Genomic DNA, 21,136 nt, shown 5'->3' with positions numbered 1-21,136 from the left:
CGCCATCTCTCGCGCGCGTCGTCGTCGTCGTCGTCGGCGGCGGCGGCGGCGTCGGCGGCAGCGTCGTTCTCTCCCTCTCTCTTTATCTCCATCCTGCTTCCCCTTTTCCACCCTGCCTTTCTACTCTGTCTCCCTCCGTCTCGCTCCCTCTCGCTTCTCGTTTCCTCCCTCGCGCGCGCAGCGGGTTACAGCGAGGAGGAAGCGTGGCAGCGCGTCGCACGCGACAGCACGCGCCGCGAGCAGTCGGGCTTCGCCGTCGAGTCGGTGCGGAAAATCTCCAGCGAGCGGACCGAGCGAGTGAACGATCGAGCGAGGGCGAGTAGCAACGCGCGCGCGGCGCCTTCCGTTTCCACCGAAAACCGGTTAAGGGCGGTCACCCTCGAGAGCGACGAAGGGAGGCCTCAGCCGGTCTCGTCGATGCCGGGCCGCGATCGTTATCGCGATCGGACCGAGCGAGATTCCGCCGCTGAAAGTGCAGTGCATACCCTTTTTGCGGAGGCGCGAGGATGAAGACGGCGACGTCGACGGGGATGCCGGGACTCAGCGTCGAGCGATCGGCGGCCGATGGCGAAGCGGAATGAGCCTGTCGAGGTGCGCGAGTAATCGCTTTGTCCTCGATCAACGAATCGCCTGATCGATCACGAGATCAGTGAAATTTTCAGACGCCGGGGGATGATTGGAACTTCCGGGAAGAATCTCGGAGCGGATTTCGAAACGGGATCGGCGAGCCGATTCGACGACTGATCGAGAGGGAGAGAGCGAGAAATCGGTGAGCCATCAATTTCGCCTGTTAAAAGGCGAAGCGATTAACGCCGTTTCGAGAAGCCGAGGCGATTGATATCCCCCGAGTGCCCCCCGAATCGAAACGGGGGCACGGAATTGGCCGGGAGCGCAGAGTGGGACACGCAGAGGCGAGAACGCGACGATCGTGTGTATGCGCGTGTGTGTATGTGTGCGCGCGCGAGATCATCCGCGGTGAAATTTCCGCGGCGTCGAAGAGCGAAGTGCCGAGGCGGAAGGCGGAAGTCTGTGCCGCGCCGGCGAAAAAATTCCGCGTCGATTCGCGCGGACGAGAATCCAGAAAGGCTTCCGCCCGCACTTCCGGCCGGTTCGAGATCGCGTGCCTCTCGCCTCGCCTCGAGATATACCCCGTGTACTCGGAAAGTCCTCGAAATAAAAGCCGCGATGATTGATCACGGCGGAAATTGAGTAGCAGTCCGCAGCGTCGACAACATCGGCAACAGCGGCGAGGACGACGACGGACAGAAGAATCGTGCATCGTTCGCGTTGCAGCGCAGGTTTGAACGATCTGTCATCGCCATTGTCGAATCGCCTAACGGCAACCCTAAGCCCTAAAACCACCCTCTCGCGGCACGAGCGGGGATACCCCGGAGGGACGATAATCCCCGCGGTGAGGAAGGCGGTGCTTCGTCAGGAACGACGCGTTGCGCCATTTCAGGTGCGAGCACGACACGGCGCTCGGCCGTGCGCTTCGGTGCCTCCTCGGGGTTGGTTCGCGCGCGCGGCCCGGCACCCGGAGCGGAAAGGCACCCTGAAAGGCGCCGTTGATTAATGAACGCGGGTAATTAAGAAACATCGTGAGAGGGAACGAGGGAAGGTCGACCAAGGAGGACCCTTCGGGATCCTCGCGCTATTCGGCGAGCGTGTCGCTCTCCCCGTCGTCTCTCCCCTCGCCCCTCGAGAGCATCCACGCCGGAGGACATCGCCGCGGGGTTGGCAGTGGGAGGAGGCCGTCTACCCTCGAGGTAAGAGAGAGAGAGAAGCAATAAGACAGAAAGGGAACGAGCGAGGGAAAGAGGGAAAGAGCAAAAGAGAGAGGGTGAGACAGTGGCTAGAGAGAGTGGGAGGCCTTTAGGGGTGGAAAATCGTTGGAGAATACCGTCGCGGTGAAATCACTCCTCTCGAACGCTCGCGAGACGGTCAGACCACGAAGCATCCCCCGCCGGGCCGTCTTGCTCCCTTGCCTGCCTGTCTGCCTCTCTCCCCGTCCCCCCTCCTCTTCCCCCGCCGCCCTCTCCGCCGGCGGGATGGAAGTGGAGGAAGTGGCTGTCTGATCTCGGACGGAATGACAATAAGACTCCCCTTTGATTAATCGACGGAACGGAAAGCGAGAGGAGCAGAGAGGAAAGACAAAGAGGAGCGGAGGGTGAATTAACCAACCCTCCCATCACGCTCTCGAGGATTGTTTCGTCGCGAGTGGCTCCTCGCGAGTGCCGGCTGCTAAGTGCGGCTGATCGAGCGGAACGTCGCGAGCTCCATTTAGCAGACGGAACCGGAAATCGTGCGATCGTCCGCGCGCGATTGAAACGTCGCGCTTCCGCCGTTCGCCGAGGGTGAATGGGGCTGTCAAAGTGAACCGGCGACGAAAGGATTTACCCGGCGCGCGATCGACCTGTGCTCGGTGGCGGTTTTTCGGCCGAAAGAGGGACAAGGAAGAACGTCGCATCGAGAGGGACAATTAATCACGTGGCTCAATCACTCGATCTCTTGCTCAACGATCGTGCTGAACGATCTGAGAGGAGTAAAGTCGCTAAAGAACATCCGTTCGGCGTCAAGAGGACTTCCTGAAGAACACGCACGCACACGGGGCTGGCAGTTGAGCGCAAAAGGAGTGCGCGCGCGACAATAACGCGAACGAATTCGAGAGGAGAGACGACGGCTTAAGTAGAGTGGATCGAAATTAGAATCGTGTGCAGCCGGTGGAAGAGGAGGGTTGATGCTTGATCAGAAACTCAGCCGAAACTCGAGCCGCGCCGAGCGAAGAGAGACCCTTCTATTCAAGAAGAGACATTCTCGCGGTGATCTCGTCTCTCTATAAATTTAAATCGCGGAGGAGTCGCGATCGACGAGCGCCGCCGTCTCCGTCTCTGTCCATGGTGCGACAGTAATTTTAACAGCGAGAATCGGTATCTCGCGACGAGACTACTGCGGGGGTTATTATCGAAGCGCCGGTTATTTCCTATGCAGCGAGTCCGTTTCCGGACGTTCGTTTTGATTTGAGCGAAGTATCGAGTGACACTCGATGAATCCCGCGATGAATCGTGCGACTTTTCGGAAGAAGATTCGTCGTGATTGACGTGATTGACTGAGCGATAGCTGCGGTGGAGGCTTCGAGAGAGAGAGAGAGAGAGAAATTGCACGGTCGGCGAAGGCGACAAAGTGGCAGGAAGACGCAAGAGCGATAATTTAACGGCAGCGACAGAGAAAACGAGAGAGACAGGAACGATGTAAGAGGTGAGAGAGGCAGATTACGTGAAATAAGGGTGCAACACACACACTCACACATACGTACACACATATACAAGCAATCGGACGCGGCAGCGTGACTGAGGACAATAATACTAAGCGAGGGTAATCGAAGGCAACCACGTGAAAACGATCGAATGGCCGCTGTTGAACTTGATACCGCAACATAATCGAAAACGACGATATATTTTAGCGGTGAATCGATCGGAAGGGGGACAGACACAGCGGCGGCAATAGTCGCGAAAACGTTCGGTTCGCGCGAAAGGCTGGTCATCATCGTTGCTCCAACAAAAGGCGGTCGATCCTCTCTTTCTTGAATTCCGTAATCACTGCTTGATTAATCGACGTGCGTATAATCCATAATATAAACCAGTAGGATATAATAATTTTAATAATAACGCGGAATACTCATTTTAATTCAATTTGATCTCGAAAAACGTCTCTCGTTTGAAGCGAGGCAAGAACAAACAAATTAAGGGCGCGCTGGAGGAGGCGAGGGCCCAGTGCTCGACCAAGTGCTTCAACGTATCTCGAAGAAAGGCCGGAAGGGTCTGTGAAGGACCCGCACTCGAGTAGGTGAGAAGAAAAGGCGCGCGTCCACCACGTCCACGTTCGACACACGCATCGTCGCTGCCGAGGAGCTGCGGAAAGGCTACCGAAGGGCTACCGGAGGACTCTCGGCCACCGTCAACCCCCGGACGGCGTGGAATGACAATAAGCGGGCGCCGCAGCGACGGGGTGGTATTATGCGTGGGACGACGGATTTGAGCGTGCCGCCCAAGTGTCCGGCGAGGGTGTCGCATCCCCCTCCGCGTGGGATGGCACTCGGCACGCTGGCCGAGGTGGCGGTCAGGCTCGTGATTAGCGGCTACATATTCGCCGTGGTCGTCTACGTGAACGCCAGCGGCAACTGGGATAAGGACGATGACCTAGGTACGCGCGCGAACACGCCGCGCGCACCACCTCAAGAGTGCACACACACACACACACTCGTGTACACTCATGCGAAGGGGGTGGTCGCGGCGGTACGAACAATCGGGATTAACCGCTTCCTTGATTCGCGCGGTGTAACTCGTCGCCCGAATCCGCCGGTTGTCCCGCAATTACGGATTCCGAGGTGTAGTCCGAGTGATTTTTCTCCCGGCGAGACGCGACGTTAACCGCGTGGTTTTAACCGCGATTTTTTTAGCCGATCTGCCGAGAGGGATATTTGTGCAACCCTCTCTCGCTTCGGTAATTCCGCTAAAATCCGCTCGTAAGATAAATATGTAATTTATATTTAACTATTTATTGATTTGTTTACCCGCCCCGGCAGCATGTTTATCGCAGTTGGTGAAAAGCGGACTCTTTGCATCCGCAGATTTTACCTTTGCGAATCAGAAATATCGGAAGTTCGTTGACGCAGAGTTATTCCACGACCAATTAGTCGTGCATTATTAGCGTCGCGATATTCTCGCTCCGGGAGAAATCATCGATGCAAAATTAACGGAAGAATGTGCAGCTAAAAATAGCCCGCACGTTATTTCGGTGGACGTCGCCCTCGAGCGTCAGATCTTTAATAAAGCGCGACGGTGGGAAAGAGGAGGCGAAGCGCGAGGGTGGGCGAGCGTTGCGCGAAAGTGTAAATACGTATGCGAGCGTGGAGAGGGGTTCCCTTGCAGGAGCGCGCGTTTTAAAGGGATGCGAGAAATTGGAATGATAACAAGCCCGGGATTTTACGGTCAGCTTTCCGCGGAAATGCCGGACAAGGAAGCGGTTAAAGCGAGCTTAGCGATTTCGCTTGTGTTCCCTTTTTAAATTGTGGCGGTCGTGCGCGCCGCACGAGCAAAAGCGAGCGGCGAGTTTACGAGTAATCAGAGCCATGGGGATGGTGACCGTCCATCCCGCGCCCCCCTGGCCGCGCGCATTGCCTTAATTCCGCCGGTGGTGCGGAAAGAGAGAGCGCTCCGCTCGCGTGTGTACATTTGGCGCGAATCGCGACTCCCATACGGCTTTTGTGCGGAAAATGGAACCCAATATGTATTTTATAAATGCATATTGAAAAGCGGAAAACTGACAAAGTCATGAAATTGGAAACTGTTAGGATCGATATTTGCACAGAGTTATGGCATTTTTAAAATAGAAGTAGGTCGGTTTGATCCCGGGCGTGACGGGGGAAGGGGGGGGGGAGCGGGGAGTACACCCCCCGCCGTGCATCCGGTGGTCGGCCTCCCCCCGCCCCTCGCTTGTAAACGCCATAAAATAGTAAATAGATTGCTATTAATGCATACAGCCCCTGATCAAGGGCTGAGCGCGCGGGATGCTTTCACAACTTTTGAATTTATAATCCACCGGCGCTTACGGCCATTTAAAAATTTCCACCTGTATTTTTAATCCCTCCCGCCGCCACCGCGTAATTATTCGTGCGCGTCCGCGTCCTGCAGCGTCGCATCACTATCGTCCTTTAAATTGGATCGTTCAAATTGCACGCGCGCGCGCGCGCCCATTGTCAGTTAACCATTTTAAAGTCCTCCCCCGCCCACCCGACCCTTCTCCCCCCGTCCCCCGTGCAATTGCCGGCGGTATAAAAAAATGACGCGCGCTTAAACAGATCGAACAGATAATAATCGGGCTGATATGACGCTAAAAAAGATAAATGGCTCGTGGCTCGCTTTCGCATTTTTCATCGTTGCGTCACAAACAAAACCCCGCAAAAAATAGCGTTTCCGCTGCTCGGCGGCCGGCGCGGGGAAAGGGGGAAGCCGGGGGACGGCCGATATTCGTGTTACAGACGTCGTTCGATTGATGAAAATTGCAGCGGTATCGGAAAAACCGGGAAATCAGACGCGGCTTGTTGCGCGGCGCCGGAAGCCGTTCCGGGCCGCGCGAAAGGGCGGCCGGAAGAAACGTCACGACGGCGTAATTATATCGCGCAGGAACTTACGCCGCGCGGAAGTTCGCCATTATGCGCGCGAAACGAACTTCATTAGTGATATTTTTTAAACTGCTTCCTCCGCGTTGTCCCCCCCCCCCATATTTTCCCGCTACCGCCCCTGCGTCAGCGGCAGCCACCCCTCCGTATCGCGGGACGAAATTCTTTCTCGCGCCCCGGAGCGAGACGTTAAATTGGACGGAAACGTCCGGCTGGCACTCTTTATGCGAGCTCGCTCGCACAGATGAGAGAAGTAATCTTGCCCGATCGGGGGTGGCGTTTGACTTTCTCGAGCGAAAATTTTCGCATATTATCACCTGCCAAAGAATTTCCGAGGAAAGGACTCTCATTACGATTTTTCCGCCGGCGGATTTCGCTGCCACGGAGCGGCCCGTGAAAAGTTTTCCTCGCAATACCGGGTACTCGTAACTTTGCAGCCCTTCGCGCACCCCCTGATGACACAAAACCGGTATTACCCGGCTCATTTAGCTCGTTAACCTCATTGAATTAAGAATTCACGAAATGCCACGTGTTATCAGCCTCATGACGGCATTACGTAACACAATGCGCCCGTGTAACATCGTGCTGCTGCTGGGAATTACGTAACGCGCGCAGCCACCCCGCGCACCGCCGTCATTAAAATTATAACTCGATAATTAAGCGAGCTGTGCGTAACGCCTTTAACGTTCTGAGAAAACGGGGGGTGCGGCGTCGCAAGAACAGAATTGTCCGGGGGATTAAACTTAATGAGATTCCGCTCGGCAAGGAGCGCGGAGGTCGCATTGTTATTCACGGCGAGTTCCAAAGAAACCGTTAAAAATCGCAGGGCGAGATCGAAAGGGTTTCATAACTCTTACGAGGCTCCGCTCCACTCCGCCCGCCCGCTCGCTCGCGCGCGCGCGGCGCGTACAGCTCTCAGAGAAATTGCACGGGGAATTGTTTATGGCCGGTAATCGTCGCTCGTTGCGAGCGAGGCGCTCTCGCGAAAGTAAAGTACAATCGCGAGAGGAAAATCGTTTTTCTTCAACCTCCTCAGTGTCCACGTCCAACGTGAGCGCCGTGCTTGGCCGTACCGCCACTTTGCCTTGCGACATTGAGCCGTCCACGCGAGAGGATCGCGTCTACATGGTGCTTTGGTTCCGCGATTACGCGGTGAAGCCCATTTATAGGTAAGCTATTTCACCCTTGACCTACCCCGATTAATGGGAAATTAAAAGTTTGCCCAAGAAGGATCTCGCTTGCCTTGACTGAATGTAATCGAGAAAATTTTGTCAAGAAAATTAAATATTATTGTTTAGTTATCATTTCGTATTTTTTTGTAGTACTTTAGGCTAATAATAAAAATATTATTCCATATTATTGTTGCAATGAAGAATTTTTAGCTAGTGCCATCTGGATAGCAACGCATCCTTTTATGTATTCGCTTTGTTATTAACTATCCATTATTAATCAAACAACAATTAACTAAACATATTTTCCTCTTGAAATATCCCAGCGCGATGAGATCCTCATCAAGTGTTACGACTTGACATGATTATTAAATATATATTATTAAATATATATTACTTATTAAATTTTTATTAAATATTAAATATATAAAAATACATCAATATGATTCTACGTGATCGTACAGTTTCGACGTGCGGGGGCGGGCTTTCAACAAGGCCCTAAACTGGTCGGACAGCACCGCGGTCGGACCTAGGGCCTACTTTGTCACCATGACAAAGCCTGCAACCCTGTCCCTGGAGTCGGTGCAGCTGGACGACGAAGGGGTTTATCGGTGCCGCGTGGACTTCAAGAACTCGCCGACGAAGAACTTCCAAGTGAATCTCACGGTGATCGGTGAGGAAGCCTCATTAACCGCACGATTAACTCTCGTGCTTAACGTTGCCCCGACCGAATGCGCCCCATGACGTAAAACTCCTCGGGATCATCTCGGAAGGAAAGGAGAGCCGAGGGGGAATCAAAGCCCTTGAGCACCAGTTGGCGTCGGCAATTAGCCCTAATACGGCTAATTCTCTGCCACCAGTCTTTTTCGGGATCCAAGGTTAAAATCGTCGCCCTTGTGCGACCTGGCTCCACCTCCTTTTCTCGCTTTTCTCCTCGCGGTTTTGATAATTGAGATTTCTGGATCAGAAATTGGCTCAACACTGACGTAAAAATTGCAACAGGCAATTCCTGGAGTCACTGATGAAGTATTTCGAATCGCAATTTTTGGAATTTGTTCCTCTTGCCAACTCATGTTTTCCTGTTACAAAATTAATGTTCCGAGAAATCGGACCGAGAACGACGACAAACTTTTAGCGACAATTCTTGAAATTGCAAAACAATTGCTGGAATCGAAGCACTTCCCGGAATTCGCTATTCTTGGAATTTGTTCTAGTATACCATCTCTTACAAATTCATGTTCTCCTGTTACAAGATAAATTTTTTCGGGTCAGAAATTTAACCGACAATGGCGAAAAATTTGCGTTGGTGCGCTAACTCACTCGCCGTCCTGGCACTCGGGCTCAACGGAGGATTAATTGAAATTTCATCTCGCGGCGGACGAGGGTTTAAAGTTAACTTTCTTAAAAGAGAGCCGGCGCACCGCGGCACAGGAGGGGCACGGGGTTCGGGTCATTATCCTTCAATTATGGGAGAGCAAACTCCCGCGGTTCTGTTTGCAGTGCCTCCACATCAGCTACTCATTTACGACAGTTCCGGGGTGCAGGTGAAGAACATTGCCGGGCCATTCCAGGTCGGCGTGGAGTTTGGCCTGTCCTGTGAAGTGAGAGGAGGTAATCTCACCCCTATCCCTCTTGTATGATCGTTAGTTGGATTCGCAAACGAGGGTCGTCGACTCTCTCTTCGCGTCTCGAATCGTTCGATTAATTATTTGGACACTTAGCTTTGCCAGTTTCCGCTTATACGCGGCAAATTATTCAGCGGGAAGCAATACAAGCATCACTAATTATTACTGTAATGATCGAGCTGTCCTCTTTTAAAGACGCAACAGCCTCCTTCATAATTTACAACCCCTTTCATAAGTAACATCGTTTTTACTGCTGCCTCTTGTGCAGCATTGGCGCGCCGCGTTCTCCGAGCGATTAATGTTAATAACAGGGTTTAGGGGTGAAAGTGGTCTCTCTCGCGGGGTGCCGACAAATTCGCCGGCCGTAATTCCACGCGCGCAAAGTTCCCACTCGCAAAATTCCATTTACCCAACCCCCATTCGAGAGAAATCGGGTTTTCCATTGATGCATTCGATCCGAGCCTCGGATACGGGGGGCGAATGACAAATTATACGTTTGCCCACCCTCCACGCGCGTTCGCGCGAACACGCATAAAGGGGGTTGGAGACACCGCGCGGCTATCGTTCACAATTAAAACACGAGCCCGTGCCACTTAGACCGAGCATTACGCGCCGCGATCGGAGACGTCCGGGCAAGGGGATGATATCAGAGGGAGTAATTACGGTCCCGGTGATTTGTCGGCCGTCACGCGAGACGATCGACGTGCGGCCGACGGGAAGTTAATTAGCCGCGTATAATTCCCGTGCTTTCCTGCGTGCCGGCGCGATAACGCGTAGGGAAACCCACCCCGGCGGTGAGCTGGCTGGTGAACGGCAAGGAGGTGGACGGCAGACTCATGGAAAACGTCGAGCAGAACGTCGTGGTGAGCAAGCTGACGGTGCCGCAGCTGCGACGGGAACATCGCAACGCGACGTACAAGTGCCGGGCAGCCAACACGCATCTCATCCCACCCCTGGAGAAGACGGTGATCCTCGACGTTTACCGTAAGTGCCCTTATCCACCCTGTTATCTCTGGCGTTGAAGGAAATTTCCCCATAGGGGATGCGCAGGTGATGCGTAGATTCGCCCGCTATCTCAGTGGCTCGAATAAGGGTAGAAATATCTGCACGTGTTTGATTTTTCTTCTTTTTTATTTAATGAAAAATTGGAATACGTGAATCCTCTGTGTGGAGTTGAAGTTTATTTAAATTTTGCTTCGCCGCGGATGATGTGCGGCATGAAGATATATGCGACGCGAGCTATCAGCTGGACTGAAAGGAACCTTAAAAGATCAGGAGCCATAGGAGGAGGGGGCGATACGTCGGGATTACTTTGATGAATGAAACGCGAACGTGCTGAGAGAGCTACTAGTGCGTGGCCAGCAAAAACTTGTAATTAAACGGGGTAGCAGGCGTGCTCATCAAAAATAGCGTTTATTTGCCGCAACGTCGGCCCACATTGGTGCAATCTCTAATTACGCTTTTGCAAAGTTAATCAAAATTGCCGCGAGCGTTCGGCATTAATAATTCGCATTAGTTAAATTTCGACCGCGAAAAGTAATCTACCCGCGTTTACGCGATCGATCCGATTAATTATTGGCAGGCGTGTCATAAAAGTAGAGGTGCCTAGCCGTGCCCCGGCTGATCAGCACGACCTCGCGCAACCCCCAGCAACTGAAAGCAAGTCCAGCTTGCTCCCATCAATTATTCAAACCTGACGAAATTTCCAACGAGAAGAGCGTGATCTTGCCGCATCCCTGCGGCTCTTCCGACCAAGTGCGCTCCTTCCCCCGCGAGTTATAATCCCCAAGACCAAGAAGAGCGACCGAGGAACAAGAGTCGTCGCTGGACCACTATTATCCCCTTACACAAGCGTTTCAATTAAAAGTTACGAGATTTTCAGCAGAAAACAAAAATCTTACGAAAAAGGGGGATGCATAACAACGAGAGGATAACGAGCGGTTTAAGTGCAACGTTGTTGCGATCCCGTGCAATTTTCAGTACACCATCGGTCGATCGATGGACTCTTTAAAGGGAATAAAAATGTCCGCGCGTTATCCCCCTTTCTCCCTTCTCCGAGACCTGTGACGTGCAATAAGGGTGATGCGCCCGCTTCGTTTGGTCGGTTCCAGTGAAGCCGCTCACCGTGAAGATCCTGTCGAAGCTGACGATCATGGAGACGGAGAAGGACTACTCCATCACGTGCGAGACGACCGGCTCGCACCCCCGTGCCCGCATCACCTGGATCGAGAGCAACGAGACGTTTCGCAACGGCAAGGTCGATAATAAACCCCTTCGCGATACGATGCTCGCGTCTATTTCTTCCACATTTCCGTCCGAATAATAATCTGGTGCCTCTCCCTTCCCCCAATTTTCGTGTGCCAGCAGGTGATGGAGAGCGGCAACGCCTCGGTGGTCCTGAGCACGCTGATCTTCTCGCCCGTCCCGGACGATCACGGGAGGATCCTCAAGTGCCGCGGCGAGAACCCGGCTCTGACGGACGCGTACCTGGAGGACTTCTTCAAGTTGAACGTCGTCTGTAAGTGGCAGCTTCGCAAACTCGGCCAGCAGCCTCGTTGGAAGTTCGCTGCGAGCGGGTTGATGTCGTCGCGAAATCGGTCCGTTGCGTCGGCTGCAACGAGCATTGTTTAAATAATTAATTTCTAGATTAAGGAATTTTTTAGAATTTCTTTGATGATTCAATGAAGGATTTTTTTAAATTAATGCTTGAGATTTGTAAAGGCACTGACTGTTGCCTTGATCTGTGAGAAGCGCGCTCGCCGGCTTAATCGATTGTCTAATTATACAGGAATGGCGCAGTGGTCAGTCAAACGGTTTAATTAGCTGCAGCAGGGTAGATTCGTATCCAACAGTCTTGGTCTGATTGTTATCTAACAATTTGGGATTGATTAAGGAATTTACTTGTGAAATTTCAAATATAAATGTCGCTCGAGAAACTTCGCTATTTTCGTCAAAAATTGAGAACGCGTTAATTTCCGTCGAAAATCGAGAACGCGTTATTCGCGAACAGCGTTACTATCTCAATTACATATGTATTTTATCTTCTCGTGTATCCAACTATATTTTTGATAATAGAAATAAATATTTTTATAAAAATAGATATTTTGCATCGACTTTTCTGTGGAATATACGGTCATCTTCGAATATTTTCCATAGTTCCACCCAAGGTACAGCTGCACCTGGGCAGCACTTTGAAAGCGGAGAACATAAAGGAGGGCGACGACGTGTACTTTGAATGCAAGGTCCGAGCCAATCCGGAGCACCACAAAATCACTTGGCGTCACAACGTAAGTCCCAGCATCAGCAGCCACCTCACTTTACTCCACCCTCGCCAATAATTGTGATAAATAAATATAAAAACCTGGGTGTACAAAGATCTTACGTTTGCTTCGAAAATTGGCAAAATTGGCAAATTGGCGATTCTTCAATCGAACAATTCTTAAGAAAGAATTTTAAAAACGTTTTAAAACAGCGGGAAATATTTCGACTAAAAATGGCTCACGAAGGGTAAGCCGCTCCTGAGTTTCAGACTCATTCAAGATACGAAAAGTGAAATTTGCAGAATATATGCACGCGTTAAATTCAACACGGCCGATCAATATTTCCGAGGGAAGTTCCGTCGAAAGGGAGGCTTCCCTCAGGGCGGAAGCCCAAGTTCGCAGCGAGAGTTTTACGTATCGGTCCGCCGCTTTCTTCTCTCATTCCTCGCCGGGGCAATGTGACACCCTCTATCACCCCCGAAATCTCAATTTCCGTGATAAACCGTTAATCCATCAATGACAGGGCGCCGTGCTGACGCAGAACTATTCGGCCGGCATCATCATGAGCACTCAGAGCCTGGTGCTGCAGAGAATAGGTCGCGACAACGCGGGGAATTACACGTGCCTCGCCAGCAACGATCGCGGGGAGACGACGAGCCCGATAGTCAACCTGAGGGTGCAATGTAAGTAGACGCGACGAGGGATGCTGGCCGGTCCTGCGGGACCCCCGACGCGACTTGATCGAGATGATCTCAAGTTTAAGCCGTCGTATCGAATAAGAAGAGAATCGAGCGGGCGAAGAGACGCATGATTCATCTTCTTCACGTCGACGATTTATTACGACGTCGTGTTCCTCGCGATATCGAGTCCCGCAACAACAATATGCAACGCAAATTGCCGTCTGCGATCAATTTTAAATAAATATACTCGCGAAACGAACTCGTTTCTGTCAGCGAACGGGGAGTGAAGTTTACACACGGCGGCGAATTGCGGATATATTAAATTGTCGAAAAAGCATTACTAGGGCGCGGGTAACGTTAACTTCTGACCTTTTCCAATGCTAAAAGTTACGATAAACGTTGCCGCCATTCCCCTCCGTCCTCCGCCTCTTTCACCCCCGCTCCCTCATCCCTTTCGATTGCACGCGCGTTCTTCGGCGTAAACTCCGAAACGTTACGTAGTTACACAATATGCCAACTGCGCGGAATTGCGTTCGGGGGAGCGAAATATCTCGGACGTCAGATATGAGGGATTACGTTTTAGAAGCCAATTTATTTTCACCCACCCTCGTCGGCCGCCTCTCTTCACGGCGCGCCACATAATTCTCCCGATTAAAGGGCGAATAAAATGACGCTTAAACTTGAAATAATCTCACCCCGCCTCCCCGCCCCGGCGTTTCCGCCGATCGATAGCGGAAATTGGGATCGTTCCGCCGTCTCATTTTCCAATCGAGTGCGCGCGTGTGTCAGTGAATTGTTACATAATTATTACATTCTCTCGCTCTCTTTCTCATCCCCCGCGCGTGTCTCGTCTCTTTCTTCGACCCTCGACAGTCGCGCCGGTCTGCAAAGCGAAGGAGGTGACGGTGATCGGCGCCTCCCTGGAGGAGTCGGTGAAGGTGCGCTGCGAGGTGGACGCCGATCCCGGCGAGGTGGACTTCGTCTGGGAGTTCAACAACAGCGGCGAGAACTTCGAGGTCGCGCCGACCAAGTTCGACGGCGACAACGGCACCATGAGCGAGCTCGTATACACCCCCGAGTCCGAGAGGGACTACGGCGCCCTCACCTGCTGGGGCAGGAACGCGATCGGCAAGCAGGAGGTGCCCTGCATCTACCAGGTCATCCCCGCAGGTGATGTCCGGATGTTGGAAATTTTATTTAGCTCCCCGGAGCCTCTGTTTTTCCCCGCGAATCGGAAGCGCTTTCAGAAGTCGAGAGAAACTTCTCTCTCTCTCGTTCTTTTTTCGCGCTTCTCCCGGGTATTCGCGGAGGGAAACATATTTATCCCGGATCGCGAAAAATATTCCAATGCCGCGTCGTATTTACGCTCCGCCGTGCATCGCGAACGGCGCGATATTTAGACGCTCATATTTTCGATGTTCGGCATTCTTTGCAACCCGTTCGGCGCAATCCCCTCGAGCCGGCAACACGCGTGATCGGCCGCTCGGCGCGGCGCTTTGTCAACGAAAATATTCCACAATCCTATTTTTTTTACCGTGCTCCATTTCGCGGCTGTTTTTCGAGTCTCCCCTGATCCGTCACGACGTGAGTCCCCAACCAACGTACCAAGAAATTTTTCGCGCGCGCATTTCCATTTTCTTTCTCGACTTTCGGTAGCCGCAGTAGAATATATCGAGGGTTGCTCGAGGGAAAACAGCACATACGCGTTTTCCAAGTCAAAATTCGAATTCGATTAGAGGAAGGGTAGGTAGTAGTAGCAGTCGCACCCCCGCGGCATGATGAAGGAACCTGTCTCTGTGTGCGCGCAGTTAAGCCGAATCCGCTGAACAACTGCACGATCAAGGCGTCGTTCAATCAGAGCTCGGAGATCCTGGAGGTCGAGTGCGTGCCGGGATACGACGGCGGGCTGCACCAGGAGTTCCGGCTGGAGGCGTACGAGGTGCTGACCGGCAATCTCCGCGTGAACGCGTCCAGCGTGTCGGCCGACCTGCCGATCTTCCGGATCGCCGTGGCCGATCTCCTGCCGGCCACGCACTTCTACCTGGTGACCTACGCCGTGAACGCCAAGGGCCGCAGCGAAGTGTCGCTCCTGGAGGACATCATGCTGCGGGACTCCGAGAGGCACACCGGTGAATTGAATTTCCACGCGGATTTTTCGAATAATTCTCTCGAGGCTAAAAATCAGCGAGACTAAAATTCTCGGCGAACTTTCGGTCTCGCTTCTCATATTTTCTCGTATTTTTGTTTCTGCTGAAGGTTCTTCAGTTCGTTTCGTGCCACGAATTCGTTTCTACGAATAGTGATAGCAAAATTAGACCGTAATGCAATTTGAATGTGGTTGTATTTATCAACGTTCCATAAATGTACATTTAACATACCTATGTTCGTATCAGAATTTCTGTTACCTCACCGAATTCGCGTCGAAATGAATTTTACAACGTGTCTCACAGACAGAAAATTAGGAAATTAGATCAGAGGACTCGACCATGCAGATGCTGAGAACAAATCAGCCAAGACTCTCACCTGACGCGGTTGATCTTTGATTTGATCTTTGATTTGATCTTTCAATCCGCAATCCTCGGGAATCATATTTGTTCCTCCCGGACGGAGCCGCTGAGGAATGCCCCAGAAGCTGCTGTTCTAAAAAAGAGGAAGAAAAAAAGAAAGAAACTGACAGTAAATTTTTTACGGTTCCCTCGCGTGACATCGCGAGAAACGTTTCAATCGATTTCCGCTTACCCGACGTCTTTCTGTCGCTCGACGTTAATTTGTCCCCGCTTCCAGATACCGGGGTCAGCATGCTGCCATTGATCCTGCTGCTGATCGGCTGCCTGATGGCCTTCGGCGTGACGGTGCTCTCGGTGATGCTGATGATGTATCGGCGCCGCGGCACCACGTCGCCCGTGCACATCGAGCCGTACATGAAGCAGCCGATAATCACGCCACCGGACTCCAGGAACAACTCGATGCTGGACGTGACCCACGGCGACCACACGTACTTCGTCGAGTACACGCTGAAGCAGGTCACCGACTACGCGCTCAACAATCAGCCGGACATCATACAGTCGCCGCAAGGTAGTACTGGACACAGCTTGCTCCGCAATGTCCTCCTCCTGCTTCCCTTCTGACCTGGACCAAACGGATCTCGGGTCGCGCAGATCGCGGTATTGATGACCGAGTCATCTGAAAAAGACAGTCATATTGAAGAGATCATTTTAACGCCTTTTAGCAGAGAGAAGCCTGAGAGCGGTCACGCTCGCGTTTTAACTGTAACGCCTCAAACGTGGACATTGAAGTGATTGAAGTGATTCTGTCTTTATTGCTCACTGAATATTGAATAAAGATAGAATGACGCCGCGAGCGTTGGGAGCGTCAAGTGGAACGCGTATGTCCACGTTTGAGGCGTTACAGTTAAAACGCGAGCGTGACCGCTCTCAGGCTTCTCTCTGCTTGTAGTATGCCGCGGACAGTTCAGGTTGTCAAATTTAATGAATACAACTCTCCTGCATTATTGGACTGATTATCTCTCGGTTTTTTATGTTTTTTTATCATTCAATTGAATATCAGTTAAACGGTTTGCAGTTTTACATTTTCTCTTTTCGCAAACACACATGCATAGATACGTATCATGCAGAGGATTTTATTTTTTTCCCGATTAAACTGGATCTGTCTTCTGTCCTTTTGTTCTGTTTTCTGTCCTTCGTGCAATTTTAGCGTGACATTTTGCGTTAAATGTTTCGCAAAGAGCATCGTGCTCTTGATTAGGATGTTCATAGTGAAGACAGTTGCTGGAAATAAAAGCCGAAATATAGTCCACTTTTGGCTACCGGCGTCAATATTTAAGCGAAAGTTTGAAAATTCTGTGTCAGCACAGAATCTCCTCAGCACGTCTGAATAAATAAAACTACTTAGAGAATGTTATCGTAAGTGGTGACGGTTGCAGATCAGGACAAGATTAAACGCGAGCCCCAATTGTTTCTGCCGGTGAGACCGGACACGTTGTTCGCGCCATACGACATCCACAAGCAGGGACTGCAGTCCAACAGATGCAGCGTAAGTCAGCCTAGAGAAATCCAAAAGTGAAAGCGATTTAGAATAAAATTATTTATACTAAGGAAGCGAGACGCCCGGCAACTCACGCACACGCCCATTACGGAAAGAACTTTTGGACAACTTTTGTTAAGCTCCTTCGTGCGATAATCGCGCTGATCATCCGGCGAAGGCTCGAAGAGTCGTAGTTGAAATCCTGCAGTTTTAATTCTTCCTTCAATTCTTCAAGAATTCTGGCTCTGGAGAGATAGTTCGGGAGATTCCCGGCGAGCTCACATTTGCAAGATTAGAACTTTAATCTGCCCTAGATTGAATTTCCATCGATCGCTTATAAATTAAGCCAGATTAAACCGGCCGTGTAAGCAATCTCGATTTAACCGGTTTCACGTGGATCGGTACAAGTATCGTGAATAATATCGACTCTCCCGTCTCCGAAAGGTGATCAGCAGACAACGGAGACCGTTATTGTACCGTTACGTATCCCGGGTTCGATCTCTGACGCGACTCGACGTTTGAGACATTCGATACTGTCGCTCATCTCCGCTCATTCTTGCAGCTGAACCCGTTCTCCGCGAAATCCTGGGAGCCCATCAGCTTCAAGGCCGATCGCAATCTGATGAAGGAGATCATCATCGCCAATTCCATACCCGGCCCGGAGAGCTGCGTGTAAACTGGATCGCGGGAGTGAATCGAGATGCAAACACACCCCCGTACGGGGACAGAAACGGATATCACACTCACATACACGTACACGTACACACATGCAGACATGACATATCACAGGACGATCGATTTTGGAAGCCTGAAAATTGTATCGCGCGCGTCGCTCGATGCCACGACGGGCGGACACGCGCGCAATCAACGCAGAATCAACGAATCACTCGTGTCTCGCTTGTTCCAACGTGCGAATGCAACGGTGTGACATATCACGATGACGATATCGTAGCAGACATATCAACATATCGTAGCATATCGCGGCGCGCATATCCCGGTGTCTCTCCCTTACCGGGATCATCGAGAGCCGCATTCGGATGGATCCCGGGACGATTTATAAGCGCCCCAAGCGCGCACAAGCCCGCACGAAGGAGTCACGAAAATCGTCGAGGGATGATTTTCTAGTCGCATAACTTAACCGAACGCTACACGTGGTGTACTATTCCAAGTTTAATATATTTTGTGTCAAAGTCTTGATGTGCCTTGTCATTTCATCAGAGCAGACTCATTGATGACCGTCCTCTACTACTATCTCCACTAAAGTATCTTGGTAATCTGAATATTAGCGTAATTTATTTATAGTATAATAATTTTTTAAAAGTTTTTAAAATAATTTTAAATTTCAAATTTTTAAATAGTAACTTTTAAAAATTAGTTCATCAAATTGGCTTTTTGTAAAAGCTAAATTTATTATTAGATCTCATGAAGGGAGTTCTCAGACACGACATGTTTCTTACATCTGAAATGACAGATTTAGCTTTCTTTCCTCAAAAAAGGAGCGACCAATTAAGGATACTTTTATTAAAGGATACTTTTTTCCAGAAATATTATTCCTTTTTTTTAAATTAGTCCAAAGTTACAAAAGTCTTCTTATATAGAATTGACACAGAAAGAGAGGAAATTAAGATTGACTTTAATCACTATTTGTGGACGCGAATGACACAGACACAGGTCGTTAAAATAGCGAGCGCTTAGCGTGCGCGTATCTGAAAGAGGACGCGTAGCAGCCGCGACCGCTTCCGCAGGCGGTCGCGCCCAGGAAGACACCGTACACCAAGGCGGTCCAGGCTATAACGCCTAGCGTGGCGGCCGCCAGTACCAGACGTGCACGATGACGGACACAATCCAGGAGCCGCAGCATCAACTTGCGGTCCACCGCTCTCTCGGGAGGCGCCGCGCGACGCGACGGTGCGGTCACCGCGTCGTCCTCCGGACGTACGGCTTGCTGGAAAATAACCCATTATGACAGCCGACGGTGCAATTAATTAATTTCGGAACAAAGGAAATAATTTCTGCCGCATCAACGATTTTAATTTAAATCGATTTATTATAATTCCGAGAACCATTAATCGTATTTGATGAAAGGGAGAATTAGTTCTCCGAATTGAAAAGAGATAGTTGCTCAAGGGATAATTAGGTCACGGCAACTGGCAGAAAGAACTGAATAATTTATAAATTTTTAATTGACTTTATCGCGAGGAGGAGAGCCGCCTTTGCTCACTCCCGTTGCGCTCGTCGCTTCAACAGTTTCCCTCGCAGTTGCGGCCGCCTTCTGCGTTCTGTACGTTTCTTCGTCGTTCGCTTGCTCTGCTTTCACTCTTACTTTGTACGCGGCGTCAGGCGACTCGTACAGTTCATCGTACACCTCGTGGACTTCGCCGTAGAACGTTTCGTGCGGTGTCATGAACGCTTCGTCGTTCTGCGTCTCGTTGCGCGCTCCAACGTGCGGGCCCTCATCTGCGGCCAGCAAGCGCTCGTACTACGTGCGGAAAAGAACCGCCCTTGTAGAAAGTCGTCGTTAATTGCACGCAGGAAATTCCAGGGGGATTAAAGGGTCGAATAAGGGTTGCAGAAAATAAAAAAGATTTCTGAACTTTCAGCATCGACAACGACCCTTCCTCCAGACGCGAGTCGTGGCCGCGGATCGTCAACGTCAACTCGCAGAGTCAACAGCCGGGGGTGTAATCTTAAAACGAACTTCACCCCGGCAAGGGGTGACTCAGAGAGACGCGAACGCTCGCTCGGGGGGATCGATAGTATCCAATTACGGAAATGCCGGGCGCCCTACCTGCATGTTCTGCAGTTTACTTATTTGCTGACGGACCAGCCGCACCACCTTGCATTTCGCGTGTTGACAGTCGGCCAGGAACTCCGCGAGGCTCGTCGCCGGGTCGTCCTGCTCCAGGTACCGGCATCCGGCACACGTTCGCGCGTCGCATATCATCTCCCACGGGAAACGCGGGACGACCCGATGCGAGCGAGTCGGCGATCGCTTCCGGGATCAAAGGGATGACCCTTTGGGATGAACTTGCCGCTGACTCGCGGCTGAAGCTGCCGGCGAGCCGGGCTCGCAAATTGAACGGCGCAAATTGATCGGCGGCTCGCAGGAGGCTTCCCATCGGTCGGTCCCGCTTTACTTTTTCGCTCCCGGGACGGAGCGAGCGCGTGATTACAAAAATATATGTACATAACTCAACATAATTCAATCGCGGCATAAAGCCGGGATCAAGCCTAATTTGCATCCGACCGCGTGCGTGATCTAAATTTCAAACGCAGCTGTTTTCGAGTTTGTTGCGCTCGGTAGGCCCGGGGGGCTCATAAATCCGGCAGCGATCGGATCGCATCGGACGGAGCGTGATCATGCGTCCGATCTGATCGGCGGCGCGTGGTAATTTCAAGGCACACACACACACGCACACACCGATGATCGATCTCGTTCATATTTGCGTAAGCGGAATTCTTCGAGCGGATAATGTGGGAATCTCCGAGCTGCCGGGGAAAGCGTCGATATATTGAGACGTCGCTTCCAGACCTTGCCGAATACATCATCGACAAGCCCCGAATTACGGGTCGGAATTACGAGAATAGTTGCGAGATCGGCGCAATTCGACTCCCCGCGATGGAATCGAGTAACTCGGAGACAGATTCGAACGAAAGAAGGTACAAAGAAAATCGCGGAAGCAAAGGGTATAGCAGGATAAGCATGTATGTGCTGCCCCCGCTAGGATCTGGATGAGATTTTTACAATAAGTTGTCATTGATGTGAGATTAAATTTTCCAAAAGATTATATCTGAAAAAATATTTTTATGGGAGTTATGGGGGTGAGAAGAAAAATCGAAAAAAATTTTTTTTTCGAGAACGGCTGAACCGATTGTGATGAAAAAAATACATGTTATGGGTTTCAATGCCACAATGTTATAAAAAAAATTACGGATTTTTGCTCAAAAAAGACGGGTTAAAAAAATTTTCAAACCTTTTTTGAATTTTTTTTTATGGGATGCACTTGAGGCACTATCACCATTTTCGCCCTAAGAAATCTTTAAATACTCTAGAATAACATGTCCGAGTTTCAAAACGATCGAAGGAGTAGTACATAGTTTAAAAAATGAAGATCTTCAGTGCGTCACGTACGGCGTATGGCGCGCTGTACAACGGGTACGTGCAGCCAGTGAAGCCAGA

General features: G+C 51.0%; 2 protein-coding genes and 1 long non-coding RNA gene across 3 annotated transcripts; 1 reads left to right on the top strand and 2 right to left on the bottom strand.

Moving 5' to 3' along the window:
- Window positions 1-207: 207 nt before the first annotated feature.
- On the top strand, window positions 208-18,151 carry LOC105278806 (nephrin). The gene is made up of 14 exons (XM_011338170.3): window positions 208-4,200; window positions 7,215-7,347; window positions 7,812-8,020; window positions 8,848-8,958; window positions 9,750-9,956; window positions 11,084-11,229; window positions 11,340-11,490; window positions 12,129-12,259; window positions 12,756-12,915; window positions 13,786-14,082; window positions 14,721-15,041; window positions 15,697-15,987; window positions 16,856-16,965; window positions 17,519-18,151. The coding sequence occupies exons 1-14, from the start codon at window positions 4,014-4,016 to the stop codon at window positions 17,630-17,632; spliced, it is 2,568 nt and encodes an 855-aa protein (XP_011336472.1). The 5' UTR covers window positions 208-4,013; the 3' UTR covers window positions 17,633-18,151.
- On the bottom strand, window positions 15,235-15,744 carry LOC113563059. The gene is made up of 2 exons (XR_003407296.1): window positions 15,652-15,744; window positions 15,235-15,547 (listed from the first exon to the last, which is right to left on the bottom strand). It is a non-coding gene; the product is annotated as an uncharacterized LOC113563059 (long non-coding RNA).
- A 326-nt stretch (window positions 18,152-18,477) lies between the features above and the next one.
- LOC113563124 lies at window positions 18,478-20,825 on the bottom strand. The gene is made up of 3 exons (XM_026974311.1): window positions 19,733-20,825; window positions 19,178-19,435; window positions 18,478-18,916 (listed from the first exon to the last, which is right to left on the bottom strand). Exons 1-3 carry the CDS (start codon window positions 19,898-19,900, stop codon window positions 18,632-18,634), a joined length of 711 nt encoding a protein of 236 aa, XP_026830112.1. The 5' UTR covers window positions 19,901-20,825; the 3' UTR covers window positions 18,478-18,631.
- Window positions 20,826-21,136: the final 311 nt, after the last annotated feature.

Source organism: Ooceraea biroi, chromosome 12, assembly GCF_003672135.1.
Source record: "Ooceraea biroi isolate clonal line C1 chromosome 12, Obir_v5.4, whole genome shotgun sequence".
NCBI lineage: Eukaryota > Metazoa > Arthropoda > Insecta > Hymenoptera > Formicidae > Ooceraea > Ooceraea biroi.
The sequence above is the reverse complement of the archived record's forward strand: the minus strand, read 5'-3'. Positions and strand labels throughout refer to the sequence as shown.

Coding starts and splice junctions, on each gene's coding strand:
- LOC105278806 (XM_011338170.3), top strand. CDS start 4,014: ATGCGTGGGACGACGGATTTGAGCGTGCCGCCCAAGTGTCCGGCGAGG. Junction 12,260..12,755: donor AAATCACTTGGCGTCACAAC/GTAAGTCCCAGC, acceptor CATCAATGACAG/GGCGCCGTGCTGACGCAGAA. Junction 14,083..14,720: donor CTACCAGGTCATCCCCGCAG/GTGATGTCCGGA, acceptor GTGTGCGCGCAG/TTAAGCCGAATCCGCTGAAC.
- LOC113563124 (XM_026974311.1), bottom strand. CDS start 19,900: ATGATATGCGACGCGCGAACGTGTGCCGGATGCCGGTACCTGGAGCAG. Junction 19,436..19,732: donor ACATGCAGGTAGGGCGCCCG/GCATTTCCGTAA, acceptor TTCCGCACGTAG/TACGAGCGCTTGCTGGCCGC. Junction 18,917..19,177: donor AAGCGACGAGCGCAACGGGA/GTGAGCAAAGGC, acceptor CGGCTGTCATAA/TGGGTTATTTTCCAGCAAGC.